Source organism: Stegostoma tigrinum, chromosome 7, assembly GCF_030684315.1.
Source record: "Stegostoma tigrinum isolate sSteTig4 chromosome 7, sSteTig4.hap1, whole genome shotgun sequence".
Lineage (NCBI taxonomy): Eukaryota > Metazoa > Chordata > Chondrichthyes > Orectolobiformes > Stegostomatidae > Stegostoma > Stegostoma tigrinum.
Window position 1 is genome coordinate 86914390 of NC_081360.1, and position 15114 is coordinate 86929503.

At 39.3% G+C, this 15114-nt stretch overlaps 1 protein-coding gene across 24 annotated transcripts in view; it reads right to left on the reverse strand.

The window, feature by feature from the left end:
• The window catches only part of neb (nebulin), a 275824-nt gene that overhangs the window by 114927 nt on the left and 145783 nt on the right, over window positions 1-15114 (reverse strand). For all 24 annotated transcript variants that reach the window (XM_059647492.1, XM_059647488.1, XM_059647498.1 and 21 more), the window contains 13 exons: window positions 15006-15110; window positions 13492-13599; window positions 12017-12328; window positions 9479-9682; window positions 9267-9371; window positions 8415-8519; window positions 6928-7239; window positions 5842-5946; window positions 3637-3735; window positions 3438-3539; window positions 1166-1273; window positions 468-779; window positions 40-144 (listed from right to left, as the gene is read on the reverse strand). In XM_059647492.1, coding sequence (XP_059503475.1) covers window positions 40-144; window positions 468-779; window positions 1166-1273; window positions 3438-3539; window positions 3637-3735; window positions 5842-5946; window positions 6928-7239; window positions 8415-8519; window positions 9267-9371; window positions 9479-9682; window positions 12017-12328; window positions 13492-13599; window positions 15006-15110 — 2082 coding nt within the window. The remainder of the gene's footprint in view (window positions 1-39; window positions 145-467; window positions 780-1165; window positions 1274-3437; window positions 3540-3636; window positions 3736-5841; window positions 5947-6927; window positions 7240-8414; window positions 8520-9266; window positions 9372-9478; window positions 9683-12016; window positions 12329-13491; window positions 13600-15005; window positions 15111-15114) is intronic.

Consider the following 15114-nt stretch of genomic DNA (forward strand, 5'->3'; position numbering starts at 1 on the left):
CCCGTGGGCAACCAAACACATAGGGAAAGCTGTACTCACTTCATCTAATATCGCCTGTGCATTTTTCACCTTTTTATGCTCAACTGAATCCAAGGGAATCCAACCACAACCACGTACCCATTCAAGGTCTGACTTGTACAGGTACTAAATGGGAAAGAATGACATAGGAGAATGTCAGCAAACTTCAAAATGGCAAAAATGAAGGACATACATCCTGGTTTTGAATCCTTCTCAACTCTATTCAGCACGTTCTCTGTCTGGCCCTTTAGCTGAATCACACAATAACTGATGATGACAGGATGATGCAAAAGTATCATATTGGGTCAACTTTTGCTAAAAGGGCAGGGTTAACAGAGGCTACCTGTGTCCAGAGCACATGAGCAAGGTACCAGAGGGATGCTAGTGTCCAGGATGAATCATTAAAATGGGTAGGGTAAAACACTAAATGGAAGTATGCTAATACTCACATCACTCTGCAAATCATAAGCCTTCTTTGCCTGGATCACATCATTCTGGTCTGGCAGACAGGTCCATTCATGTAAGTAATGTCTGTAGTCAATCTCACTGACCCGTCCCTGGCATATCTTAGACATCACGATGTCCAACATGTCAAGTGGCACATTTACATTAGCCTTAGTTTTCTCAAATTCCTTCCTGTACTCCTTGCTGCTCTGCATCTTGCCAACATGCATACACCAAACCATTTTGGGGTCATCGTGAAGATCGTGACATCCAATATGATGGCCACGTTGCTTGACATAGTCAGCCTTATATTTAAGCTGGCACACAAAAGAAAAAAGGTACAACCAGTCAGTTAGAAAACAAATAGCAGAGAAAAAGAGAAACTGAAATAGTGGAAGTCAGTCCAATGAAAAATGTATTAATTTATCAACGTGGTTTTACCAATTTTCAATTAACATTCCCTTACCAATGCATAGAATCACAGCCTGGGAATTCCACTCATTCAGAAATCCAATTTCATCGAAAATGTCTCTCAATGATCTGAACGATATGATAACCTTGTTCAGAAATGATCACTCCATGGTGGAATATGTTGACTGTCTCAGCATTACATCTTTTTAACAGCTACTATACAACTTGTCACTGAAGTACCTCTGGTGTCAGGCAATTTACAGTAAGTGGCACTGATCTGAGCAAGACTCACCTCACTCTGTTTGTCTTGTGATGCTCTGGCATGGCAGATTGACACGGCATCAACTGGCATTTTGTAACCAGTTGCCTTCAGCTTCTCCCAACCATCTTTGTACAATTTCTAAAAGGAAGGAACACAATGCAAGTATTAGACTAAAAATGATACAAATCAGCCCTGATAAGTGTGTAATTAACATTTCAAGATATTCTGTCTTCTGGAGAAGGGGAATGAATCAGAACAGTTAAAGATCAGAAAACATAATTATCTCATTTGCTTTATAATGTAACTCTTATTTTTATCTGTTTTACTTTAGGTGAAATAGATCTTTTTGTATTATTATCACATGGTGACAACTATTGAATGTCTACCCTAACCCAAATAGGAAAACAGCTTGGCAGGTTCTTGATTTAGCTGGCTTCCAGGGGCTTGGTTCTTATCAGCGAGAGTAGCATGAATGTCAATTCTGGTGTTCCCTACTGATTTGCTAGCTAAGGTCAGCTATTGCAGCATTCGCTTGTTTGTTGTTTTTTAAATCACATTCATTGGGCTGTCAACAAGAACAAGCAATTCAGTTTGAAACTGAGAGTCTAAATCTCTAGAGTTATTGCAGCACATCAGTGATTTATGAGTCATCATACCTTCTCCAATTCTACAGCTAATGCTGTGATGTATATAATTCCGGAGACGGCCAACTTTTACTAGGAATGTGGGGAAAACAAACTTATTCTATCTCTGTATTAAAGGTGAGTGAGCATTGTGTTTATTTGTTCAAGACTTATGGATGAAACAGGAACCAGTCAGTTTTAATCAAGTGTTGTACGCAAAAATAAAGATGCTGGATGACTTTCGATGTTAATGCAGTTTAGGGCTTAGGGATTTGCATCATGTGGGGAAAACCAAAATTGTGTCCTGAAATAAAATGTTATGAGGTGAATAGCACTGATGCACTTAATGATAGAATTGATGAATTACATAAGACCATTAGACATGGGAGGGGAAGTAAGGCCATTCGGCCCATCAAGTCCACTCCGCCATTTAAATCATGGCTGATGGGCATTTCAACACCCTCCCTGTAGCCCTTGATTCCTTTTGAGATCAAGAATTTGTCGATCTCTGCCTTGAAGGCATCCAACGTCCCGGCCTCCAGTGCATTCTGCGGCAATGAATTCAACAAGCCCACCACTCTCTGGCTGAAGAAATGTTGTCTCATTTCAGTTTTAAATTTACCCCCTCGAATTTTAAGGCTGTGCCCACGGGTCCTAGTCTCCTCACCTAACAGAAACAACTTCCTAGCGTCCACCCCAGTAGACTGGGACTATACTCATTAGAATTCAGAAGAATGAGGGGAGATCTTATAGAAACATATAAGGTTATGAAGGGAATAGATAAAATGGAGGCAGGGAGGTTGTTTCTGCTAGCAGGTGAAACTAGGACTAGGGGGCATAGCCTCAAAATAAAGGGAAGCAGATGTAGGACTGAGGTCAGGAGGAACTTCTTCACCCAAACTGTTGTGAATCTGTGGAATTCCCTGCCCAGTGAAGCAGTTGAAGCAATCTCACCAAATGTTTTTAAGGCAAGGCTAGATACATTTTTGAACAGTAAAGGAATTAAGGGTTGTGGCGATTGGGCAGGTAAGTGGAGCTCAGTCTCAAAAAGATCAGCCATGATCTTATTAGATGGTGGGGTGGGCTCGAGGGGCCAGATGGCCTACTCCTGCTCCTAGTTCTTATGTTCTTACCTTCTAATTCCTAATTGAATTCTCAGCAATATTTCCAAGGCAAAATGGATATTTCTCTTTTTTTCATTCCCACGTGGAGAAATATATAGCCTCTTATCATTTAGACAGTTAATCAGAATTTCAAAGTATGAATTTCAATTTCCTTCTGTATTGGTACTAAGCCTGCAGCTCTCCCCCTTCCTAGATTGGAAGCCTACATGTCACATGCCTATTGCTGGTCAAAACCTACTTAATAAGTTTTGCTTGCAAAGTATTTACATCTTAAAGTAACATTTAGTTCATGATTCCCTCAGATGTTAATATCCAAATTTGCTTGATGAATTATACAATAATTTTTTTGGAAGATAGCTTTGATTTCGAAGATTCTGAAAGTATTCTATCTGACTATCATTTTGGTTTCAACCCACATTGAAACCAGGATTTATTGACAATGGTAATGTGGATGCTTTTAAAATATCTGAAAACAGAGCAAATATCTCAATCTATTTAGCAGGCGAAAACAATGGGGTCCGAAATAAAGTTTCCATATTTCTTTGTGGCACTTACTTCATTAAGGTTTCTAGCTGCATTCCGTGCTGCAACCATCGTTGGTGAATCCACCAGTGTGTACTTTGTCTTACAGGCATGCCAGGCCTCACGATACTTGATCTAATCATTAAAGGGAAGCACTTGTGAGACATAACAGCAACAGGATTTTACCACGGTGGAAACTAGCATAGTCCGAAGCAGCAGGGCAAGTACTCACATCATTCAAAATGTCCCCACTCTGTTTAGCTGTAACATAATCAATTCTGTCAGTCACTGGTGTAAACTGGAGAGCATCTGCTTTCGTCCGGTAATTTCTCTGTTGAAAACAATAGAAATTATTAACTAAAAACATAGAGGTTCCTTCTATTGGTGCAAAACCAGCACAAGTATGATGGATTGAACTGTTTTTTAACAATGCTGAACAGATTCAAGTATCATTCTAAATTCAAAGCCTCCCTCATGGAATGATTTACTTCAATTAGCTGTATGGACAATGAGATTGCCATTCTTATCATTACATCCTCATCCAAAAAGTGTCTCCCCACAGTCTGCCAGCTGGGTGGGAGTGCTTTCACCTGTTTTCAGTCTCACCAATCTAACTGTAGCCCATTCACTTGGAAAGGTTTCTCATTGCTCCTATTATCTTCACTGGTGTTTCCCAAGTGTCTATCTTTGGACCTGCATTTTTCTGAACTACATGGTGCCACTTGTCAATATCAGCTGGCCGTACAGAATCACAGAATCCCTACAGTATGGAAGCTGGCCATTCCGTCCATCAAGTCCACACCAACTCTCTGAACAGCATCCCACTCAGACCCACTTCCACTACCCTAGCCCTGTACCCTGTAATTCAGCATTTCCCTTGGCTAATCCACCTAGTCTGCACATCCCTGGACACCATGGGCAATTTATCATGCTAATCAGCACATCTTTGGATTGTAGGAGGAAATTAGAGTGCCCGATGGAAACCCATGCAGACATGGGGAGAACATGCAAACTCCACACTGATCATCGCCCGAGGTTAGAATCAAATGCAAGTCCCTCACGCTGAGAGGCAGCAGGACTAACCACTGAGCCAACGTGCTGCCCTATAATGTTAGTTTTCATGTGCATCCTGATGACCATCAGCTGTATCTTATCAAAAACCCGCTTGCTTTCTCCACCATTGTTAAATTCTCAGACTACACGTCCCACATCCATAAGAAAAATTTTCACCAATTAAACATTGGCAAAAATGAAGGCTTTGCTTTCAGCCCACATTCTAAATTCCATTCACTGCTACTGACTTCATTCTTCTCTCTGGCAACAGTGTAAAGCTTAAATCAGTCTGTTTTCCACCTTGGTAACATATTTGGCCCCAAGATGATCTTCTGTTCACATAGCCATGCCATCACTCAGGCTGTATATTCCCACTTCTACAACAACTCTCTTCGTTGTTCAGGGGAATGGGTGTTGCTGGCAAAGCCTGCATTTGTTGCCCAACATTAAAGTAGTAGTGAGCTGTCTTCTTGAAACTCTATAGTCCATTTGGCATAGATATATCACAGGGCTTTTAGGGAGAGAATTCCAGGATTTTACACCAGTGGCAATACAGTTAATTTCAAGTCAAGATAATTTGTGGCTTAAAGGCCTTCTGCTGCCCTTGTCCCTTCTAGGTCGTAGAGATCATGAGTATGGAAAGTAGTGCCAAAGGAGACTTACTGTGTTGCTACTGTGCATCCTGTGTACAGTAGACACTGCTGCTGCTGTGTGTCAGTGGTACGGGGATTGACTATTGAAGCTGGGCAATTTAGGTGTTGGTCAGAGAACTGATCTGTCCTAGAAGGAGTCAAAATTCTTGAGCATTGTTAAAATGTTACTTATTCAAGTGAAGTTTATCTTGTCTCAGTTCATCTGCTGCTGAAGACCTCCTTCATACCATTTTTAATACAAGACTAAATTTGTGTATGTGGATACTGTGGCACATCATAATTTTTAAACACTTAGAAAATTATGCAAGCAGAAAATTTTCAGCTCAATTTGACAAAATCTAGTGGTGACAATTAGTTGAAGAATGCCTTTAAATGTTGTAAAAACACTTGGGACTAATTTCTATTTTTGCAGCTTGTGTGTTATTCTGGCAAATTTTGCAGTACAAAAATAAAATCACCATTGATTTCAATTGTAATATGAATGTGTGGGTCTATAATGGCCATGCAAGTTAATTCTGGCAGTTTACCGATGAAGCAATGAGGCTGAAGCTTATGCTTGTGCGTTATGGATGCACATGGTCACATCCATGATGGATCAGTGTAAAACATGTGAAAATAGCAAAATGCATCATTGGCATAGCTGTCAGTGCCTGTTTTACCAAAGTGAGAGTCATTATTTGTGCGCTACATTATGCTGCTGATATATGATGAGAGGGATCTCTTATACTTACATCACTTAAAATGTCCTGGGCATGCTTTACTTTCTTAACATCTACAGAATCGGTTGGAATCCATCCAATTCCACGCAGCCACTCCATATCTGATTTGTAATTGACCTAATTAAAAGAAAATTAATGATTCTTATTTTTTTCCATTTCTGAATTACTCAGTGACAATTATTTGCTATTAGAGACTTATTAATACTCTATATTATTTGAACTCTTTCCTTTTCTCTTCCAAGTTCTATGTTGTACTCAATTTTACACACAGGAGGAGAAATGAGTGCCAGACAGATTTTTAACAAGGATATGATTTTAAGTATTGGGATGGATGTGAGGGGGAGATTCAGATGGACAACCTGGAGTTGGGATTTAATTCCACATGTTCCCCATCTGGTGGTCAGCCTGGTTGATGCATTTGGCCTCCAGGCAGATAGGGAGGACTCACAACTAGGTGTATTTTGGAGTCATCTGCAAACTTACTAACCATACCTCCTATATTCACATCCAAATAATTTATATAAATTCCAAAACGCAGTGGACCTGGCACCAATCCTTGTGGCACACCATTGGTCACAGCTCTTCAGCCTGAAAAGCAACCCTCCACAACCACCGTCTGTCTCCTATCTTCAAGCCAATTTTGTACCCAGTTGGCTAACTCCCTCTGGATCCCATGTGATTTAACCTTGTTATGTAGTCAACCAAGTGAAACCTTGTCGAACGCTTTGCTGAAATCCACACAGACAACATCTACTGCTCTGTCTTCATCAATTTTCTTTGTCATGTCTTCAAAAACCTCACTGGATTCATCTAGCTGGTCCAGTTCAGTTTTTTGTTAATGGTAACCCCCAGGAAGTTAATAGTATGGGGTTCAATGATGGTGACACCATTGAATGTCAAGGGTAGATGATTAGATTGTCTCTTATTGAGGATTGTTATTTACTTGCATTTGTGTGGCACGAATGTTACTTGTCACCTTTTAGGCCAGGTCTGCATATTGTCCAAGTCTTGCTGGATTTGGATGTGGAATGCACTATTCAAGTTCTCAGGATGAAATTTCAAGACAATAAACAAACATCAACATTTATTTTTACTCACATCACTTTGCAAATTATATGCTTTCTTTGCCTGGATCACATCATTCTGGTCTGGTAGACAGGTCCATTCATGTAGGTAATGTCTGTAGTCAATCTCACTGACCCGTGCCTGACATATTTTGCCCATTACAATGTCCATCATGTCAGGTGGCACGTTAATATTGGCCTTTGTTTTCTCATAATTGTTCCTGTACTCCTTCTTGCTCTGCATCTTGCCTACATGCATACACCAAACCATTTTGGGGTCATCATACATATCACGGCCTCCGATGTGGTGACCAAGTTGCTTGCGATAGATTTCTTTATATTGGTACTGGGGAAAAATGCAGAAGGATATCAATTTCACTTGGTATTTTAACTTACTGTAGAAACATTAATGTGTCTTGGACTTTAGCTGGTAGATGAATTCTACGCACGACAGTGCATCATTGCAAAATCACGTAATCCAGAAGAATGGATTCCTGAATATCTTGCTCTTTCTAACCATCAGTTTGGAAATCATCTTCACAAAGCCACAGCTGACAAGACCAGATACATAGAATGGTGCAATTTGAGAGTTTATTAGAATATCAATAAGGATAGATTTCTGAGACAGACAGCTATGAACGACACAGGGATTTATTTACTGGTCTAAGGGCAAAATATATCAACATGTGTTGTTAGCTTGATCTAATTTATTGTGGCATAGTCTAAAGTAAAACAGCAAACTCTTGTGACAAACCTGTGTCTTAACCATGATCTGCATTTTAATTAAACCTCAACAAAATGATAGAGACAATCTCACCACTAATCTCCATGAAATTATAGCCTCTTTAAGAAAAGATGTAGTTGCATTGGAGGTAGTACAATGAAGTTGTGCTATTTAGTCCCTGAGGTGCAGTGATTGTCCTATGATGAGAAAGCTTGAGTAAATGGGGTCAATACTCTCCGGTGGATTTAGAAGCCAGAGGCCATCATTTTATAATGTTCAAGATTCTGAAAGAGCCTAACAGGGTAGATGATAAGAAATTGCTCCCCTTTGTGTGGGAAACTAAAATAGAGGACAGTTCCTCAGGATAATGGGCTGAGGGTGAGATGAGGAGATATTCATTCATGCAAAGCTTTGGAATTCTCTGCCCCAGGTAGTTGTGGAGTATCCATTGTTTATGACTGGGATGGACACTTGTTGGTCTGTCAGGGGCTCAAGGGATATGGAGAGTGGGCAGAAACTGGAGCTGAAAACCAAGATTAATGGTCTGGCTAGTGATTGTACAAATTGTCGCGGCAGGCTCAAAGACCATATAGTCTAGACCTGCTCTAATTTCTTTTGTTCTTGGAGACATTTGCCTGTCATTCTGAGAAAATAACAATATAAGTGCATGGTACTAAGTTTAGTTCCCTAGTGGATCTTTTAGAAATGGTTGGTGCCATTTTATGCATAGTCCACATAATGCATTTTTGATTTATGTCCACATAAACTTCAAAGTTCACTCAACGATTCATACTTACATCACTTGCAATGTTTCGAGATGCTTTAGCATGTTGGATGTCAATGGCATCAGCACGATAGTCAATGCTTTTCTTTGCATCTTCCCAGCCCTCCTTGTAAAGTTTCTGTAAAGGAGAATCATTGGCATTCATTTCACAACCCAAGTACTGCAGTTTGCTTTAAATAGTCTGTCTAAATTGGGGTAAAGTTCCTTCCAGCAAGGCCACAACATTTTTTAACAACAGCCAATGACTGACTTCTGGGGTCAAGTAGTGTTATTTAGGATGACTGTACAAACACTTAGTTTATTTATATGCATGACCTTAGTCTGAAAAACCTTTAAAATAAACAAATTAATACTTCCATTAATATAGAAATTATGTGTCATACCGATATTAAGACTTTTATTACATATATATACACGTCGATTAAATGGACCTTTTTTTATTCATTCACAGGATGTAGGCATTGCAGGCTAGGTCATCATTTATTGCTTGCCCCTAATTGCCCAGAGGGCAGAGTAAGTGATAAGTACATTGCTGTGGATCTCAAGTCATGCGTAGGCCAGACCTGGTAAACATGGCAGTTCATCTCCCTAAATTATATGAATAAAACTAAATGGATTTTCTTCCAATAAACATTTTGTGGTCATAATTAGATTCTTAATTCGAGGTTTTTATTGAATTCAAATTCCGCCATTTGCCATGGCAGGATTTGAACCCAGGTCCCCAGAACATTACCTAGGTCTCTCTATTAACAGTCTGTTATAATACCTCTCTATTATTGCCTCCCCTTAAAAATAAAAGTACCTAATGGTTAATTCAGCAGATTATTGAATGATGTTTGTGGGTAATTAGATATTTTACACTTACCTGACTAACATTAGCAGCATTGGATTTAGCCAACAAAATCTCTGGTGTATCAGGAAGGACATGGATCTGTACCTTGTCTTTTTCCCAAGCTTCCTTATATTTTGCCTATACCATAACAAGCAAATTTTTAGAAAAAACAATGTACACTTAGTATGTAGTCAGTTTAAAATAAGGTGGAAAGCACAGGACCATTAATGATTTTAATGTCTTACAGCACTTAGTTGGTTCGCGTTGATTTTAGCTTGAACTATGTTGGGATCATCAACAATGCTGGTGAAACTGAACCTATCCGGGGGTTGACGGTAGTGACGTTCACTTAGGATCTCCTGGGCTTTCTGCACTTTCTTAACATCAAGAGAATCATTTGGCATCCAGCCACAGCCACGAATCCATTCCATATCGGACTTGTAAAGCAACTAGAGAAAAAGTCAGAGAAACATAGGTCACAGGCAATAAATTGGATGTCAGATTAATCTTATTAATGAATATGTACAAATAAAAACAGGACCAATTAGGACAGCCAATTACATTTGTTCAGTAAAATATATGAACACCCATCACTGGAACTGCCCCATCTGTATACCTGCCACATTCTCTGATCTTTTAATTCTGGTCTCTTGCATATCCTCACATTTTAATTACTCCTTCAATGATGGCAGTGCATTCAGTTAGCAAGCCTCCAAGCTCTGGACTAAAGCGTAATATGCTGATGGTGGGGATCTGAAATGAAGGCTGTAAGTGCTGGAAATGTTTTGAGTTCAACATGGCTCCTTTTTGAAACAATTCCAAAGCAGACTATTGGACTTGAGACATAACTCTTTTCTCTCTTGGCTCATTCTACCAGGACCACTGAGTATTTCTGACGCTTACTGTTTTTCTTCCCCAGACAATGGAATTTTCTTCCTGCACTCTCTGCCTCTCTCAAAAAGAGCCGTAAGAAGTACAAATGCTGAAAATCAGAAACAGAAACAGAAACTGCTGGAAAACTCAGCAGGTCTGGCAATATCTTATAAAATCCCTACAGTGTGGAAACAGGCCATTCAGCCCAACAAGTGCATACCGCCCTCCAAAGAGCATGCCTCCATGACACATCCCCCTACCCCTGCATTTCCCATGTCTAACTCACCTAACCTAAACATCCCTGGACACTGCAGGCAACTTAGCATGGCCAATACACCTACCCTGCACATCTTTGGACTGTAGGAAGAAAGAGAGCACCTGGAAGAAATCCATGCAGACACAGGGAGAATGCACAAACTCCACACAGACAGTCTTCTGAACTGGAAGAAAGGTCACTGGTCCAGAAATGTTAATTCTGCTTTCTCTCTGCTGATGCTGCCAAATCTGTGGAGATTTTCCAGCAATTTCCACACTTTGCTTCTGCCTCTCTCTATCACTCTCTTCCTTTCAAACCAATTTAACTGCTTATGCAGCTCAAATCTCCATTTTTGGAAGAGAAATTGGAAGAGACAAATATAAAACCACAGCTGCAAGTCTAAAATGTTGCAGGACCAGACAGACCTGAGAGTATAGTATACATACAAAGCAGATAGCAGGGCAACTAGGTGTTTAATAGGCATATGATCTGCCAGGTTTCATAAATACAGGCATGTACCAAAGCCATAAAGTCAGAACGATATTTTATATAACTCTATTTTGGCCTGAACTGGAGAAGTGTGACTAATTTTGGTCATAATACTTGGGAAAGAGAATGAAGATAAGTTAGGAAATAGATCCAAGGCTGCAGTTAAATGGATAGATGGGGAAATCTCCTTGGAGAAATGAAGATTGGCAGAAAACTAATAGAAGTGGTCAGCATCATGAAAGATTCATAAAGAGTAATGAAGCAGGCCTCAGGAGGACAATTCAAATTGACTGAAACTTCAAGAACTAAACACCAGCAATATAAGGTGAACAGAAAAAGAAAAATGGTGATACGGGTAAAAACGTTTTACTCAGTGAGGGGCTAGGTTCTTAAATGCTCAAAATGCACAAAGGGTTGTGGCTGAGGTAGATTGAAACTTAATTTCAAAAGGAAAAATAAACAAAGTTGCTGGAAAAGCTCAGCAGGTCTGGCAGCAAACGTGAAGGAGAAAACAGAGTTAACGTTTCGGGTTCGGTGACCCTTTCTCGGAACTTTCCAAAGCAATTGGGCAAGTACCTCAACTGCAGGATTGTGGGAAAAGAGCTGAGGAATTCACTTTTGCAGGAGCCTGGTGCAAATGAGCAAGGTTGAATGTACCATACAATGATAAGGCTTTTGTGAAATGTCTTGTGATATTTTAAAGATGTATGTAAATACAAATTGGTCTTAATTTACGATATTCTTCATTGCTTGTTCCAAAATTGCACATGCATTTTGATGTCTCGTAGGTACCACCCTGTACTATTAGTTGTTGGTGGCTTAGCTTTGAAAAACTCAATAACTTTAAAATTATTAAAACAAGAAAGTGGTTTGGTGTTTAGTCTGTGATTCCTTTCCATCTGGGTGTAGAGAATTTATCTTACACAATTGATTTCTCTGCTAAAACATCATGAAGTGGAAAACGCATGAAACATTTACGTGGCGGAGATTGTTGGTTAATTGTTCAGATGCGTTTTCTTCATTTAGCTCAGCTGGAAAATAAGTAATGCTAATATCTTAATGGGGTGGTTGGAATCTACTGTTCTTAAGACCTAAGATTATTATTTTTTAATAATTAATAGCCAAATAAATATTTTTACTGAAGTGAAAATATATTAATACTCACATCGCTCTGCAAATCATAGGCCTTCCTTGCCTGGATCACATCATTCTGGTCTGGCAGGCAGGTCCACTGGTGCAGGTAATGTCTGTAGTCAATGTCGCTGACCAGAGTCTGGAATTTCTTGGCCGACAGGATGTCTAGCATGTCGACTGGCATGTTGAACTTGGCCTTTGTTTTCTCAAAGTCCTTCTTGTATTCCAGGTCACTTTGAATCTTGGCCATGTGCATGGCCCAAACCATCTTTGGGTCATCCTGAATGTCACGGCATCCAATATGGTGACCAAGCTGCTTGCGGTAGGCTTCTTTGTATTTGTACTGGTTATAGGAAAGAAGAACAACTTTAATGCACATTACCATCATTAATATCATAGATATTAAAGTGAGACACTGCAAAATTGCTTGATTAATGTTAGCTTCCTTCACTTTCAGTGCTTAGAATTACGCGAGATGTAGAATTCCTCAATCGTCAAATTATGACTTGTCGTCTGCTTCCGAAGAACATCCAAATTAGTCTCTGTACATCTATTTATTTTTAAACAGATATATTCACAAAGAAGTAGAGTTCTGAAAGTGTGGAGCTGGTTGAACACAGCAGGCCAAGCAGCATCTTAGGACCACAAAAGCTGACGTTTCTGGCCTAGGCCCTTCATCAGAAAAGCCCTGAAAGTATTATTTTTAAGCAAAATTGATATGCAGCATTAAGCCCTAATTTGCTGCCAACATAATGGTAAGGCTAATCACGCCAGGGAATGGTGAATATAGCACAATATCTTCAAACCAGGATCAAATGCATGGTTAAATATGAATATCCAACAGTATGCTGGCCTTAATTTCCCTAATTTCTTTAGAAGTAGGCTGTGCTTACCCATTAATTAAGAACTAAATTTGTCAAAGAAGCTTAAGTCGTGGCATTATCATTGTAAGTAGCCATTTAACAACATGATTAAGTGATTATTGTTTTCAATACTTCTCCTGCACCCAAAATTAAGCTTTATAATAGTACAGTCTTTTAAAATATCAGCTTTTGATTTTTACAGTTTTTCTTTCTTTTCCTTGATGCTCATTTTTAAATTTCTCTTAATCCAATCTTAATTTATTATGCTTGATTCCTGTTTCTATACCTGATGTAATACTGAATTTATCGAGTTAATTTACTATTTTTCTCAGTCCTTTCTCTGTTTATCTCCCCTTTCTTCTTCCCATTGGTTAAGGAGATGCCCTTTTGATCGTGCTGATCTCTTGGGACCTAGATGTCCTGTTTCATTCACTACCCTGTTATCAGCTTCAGTTTTCAGTTACAGCACAAAAAGCTGAAGAATCTGGAGCAAATCTAACTAACTACATGGATTTTTCAATGCTGCTACAATACAATCTTGCCTTTTAGTTTATGAATGGAAAAATTACTTCAAGCCAAGATGTGACTTAAGCAATACCTTACGAATTTAATCATAATTGCTCACTGCATTGAGCTCACTTACATCACTAGCAATTTCTCTGGAAGCTTTGGCAGCCTTGATTGAGATGGCATCGTTCCTTAAGTCATAGCCATCCTTCTTAGACTCTTCCCAATTGAGTTTATATAGTTTCTACACAGCAGGAAAAGAAGGCATGAGATATCATTCAAAGCGAGAGGATAGATAGCAAGTTATTATGACTCAAAAAGCACTCAATACCCCCCCTTCCCACTGGTCCAAAACTCCCCAGTCCCATACTTGCAACCATTGTGAACATCTTCAACTCTGGCACCCACGTCCCTCTGCTCTTCCACTCTCCCACTGGCCTCATGTTCACTGCTCACCCACAGCTAAAATTAGCATTTGTAACTGTTCAGAAGCTTTTCTTTTTATTCTCAAGTTTTACTAATTCCCAGTTAAAGCTAATAAAGCAATATCAACTGGAATTATTGTAGCAATTACAAAATTTTGCTGTTGACCAGTAAATTCTGTCCTTACTGTGTGCACCATAAGCCGACTGACAAATCAACCTACAAAACAGTTCACTTTAACATGAAAGGAGATTATTGCAAATCAAGTTGCCAAAAACAACTCTCAATATTACCATGAGTACTGCCAGTAGAGATGATCTATTCTTGACTTCTTGCAAAAAGATCACTTAGAAGAGGTAGGACCAGAGTGACACAGAAACTGAATTAAAGATAGCAATGGAAAATCTCCTCCTCCCAGATCTTTGTGATTATTGGCTCAAGTTCACTATGCAGCAAAAGGCACAGGCAAAGCAGCGAGTGGTCTATTCGTGTTCCTTTTTTTTAATATATGCACAGATCAAACATTAGCCACAATCAGATTGAAAGGGAGAGCAAGTGAACTGAATGCTTATTCCTGCTTCTATTTTTAATGCACATATTTTGATCAATGCATACACCACATAAAGCAGAAAGTAGCAGGTCTTGGATAACAAGGTGTAGAGCTGGATGAACACAGCATACCAAGTAGCGTCAGAGGAGCAGGAAAGCTGACGTTTTGGGCCTAAACACTTCTTCAGAAAATGAAGTAGCAGGTCTTGATCTTTGGTTCATAGTGGGTTAAATATTCTCAGATGTGACATATATAGGAAGGCCTCAAAATATGTCTAGTTGGGGGAACATAGGCCTGTTTTGACCTTCTTTGTTATTAACTAGTGACCCCATTGGGAATTGTCTGACTGGGTAATTAATAGTCTCTGCATCACAAATACCATTGAAGTATAAATTTCCATTTCTGCAGAACCTTACAAGGAGCTCCTACTATTATGCTTGTTGAGGCATGACATTGATTAAACTAAGAACACCTTGCAGGAGGTTCCTTAAAATGAGTAGATATATTTGTTGGGACATTAGTCTTCATAATTGTACAGGAACGCTTGCATAGCTTTTACCACTAGAGTTACAATTCACAACAAAGGTAATTGCCTAATGAAGATAAAGATAAAAAGTGGAAATTTGATAACTATGTGCATCTCATCAATTGACAAACAGATGCAAAATATATCTTACCGAACTGATGTTGGCAGAGTTCTGTTTAGACAACACCATCTCAGGTGTATCATTAGGAAGATGAATTATGAGTTTGTCATTCTCCCAAGCACTACGGTATAGGCGCTAA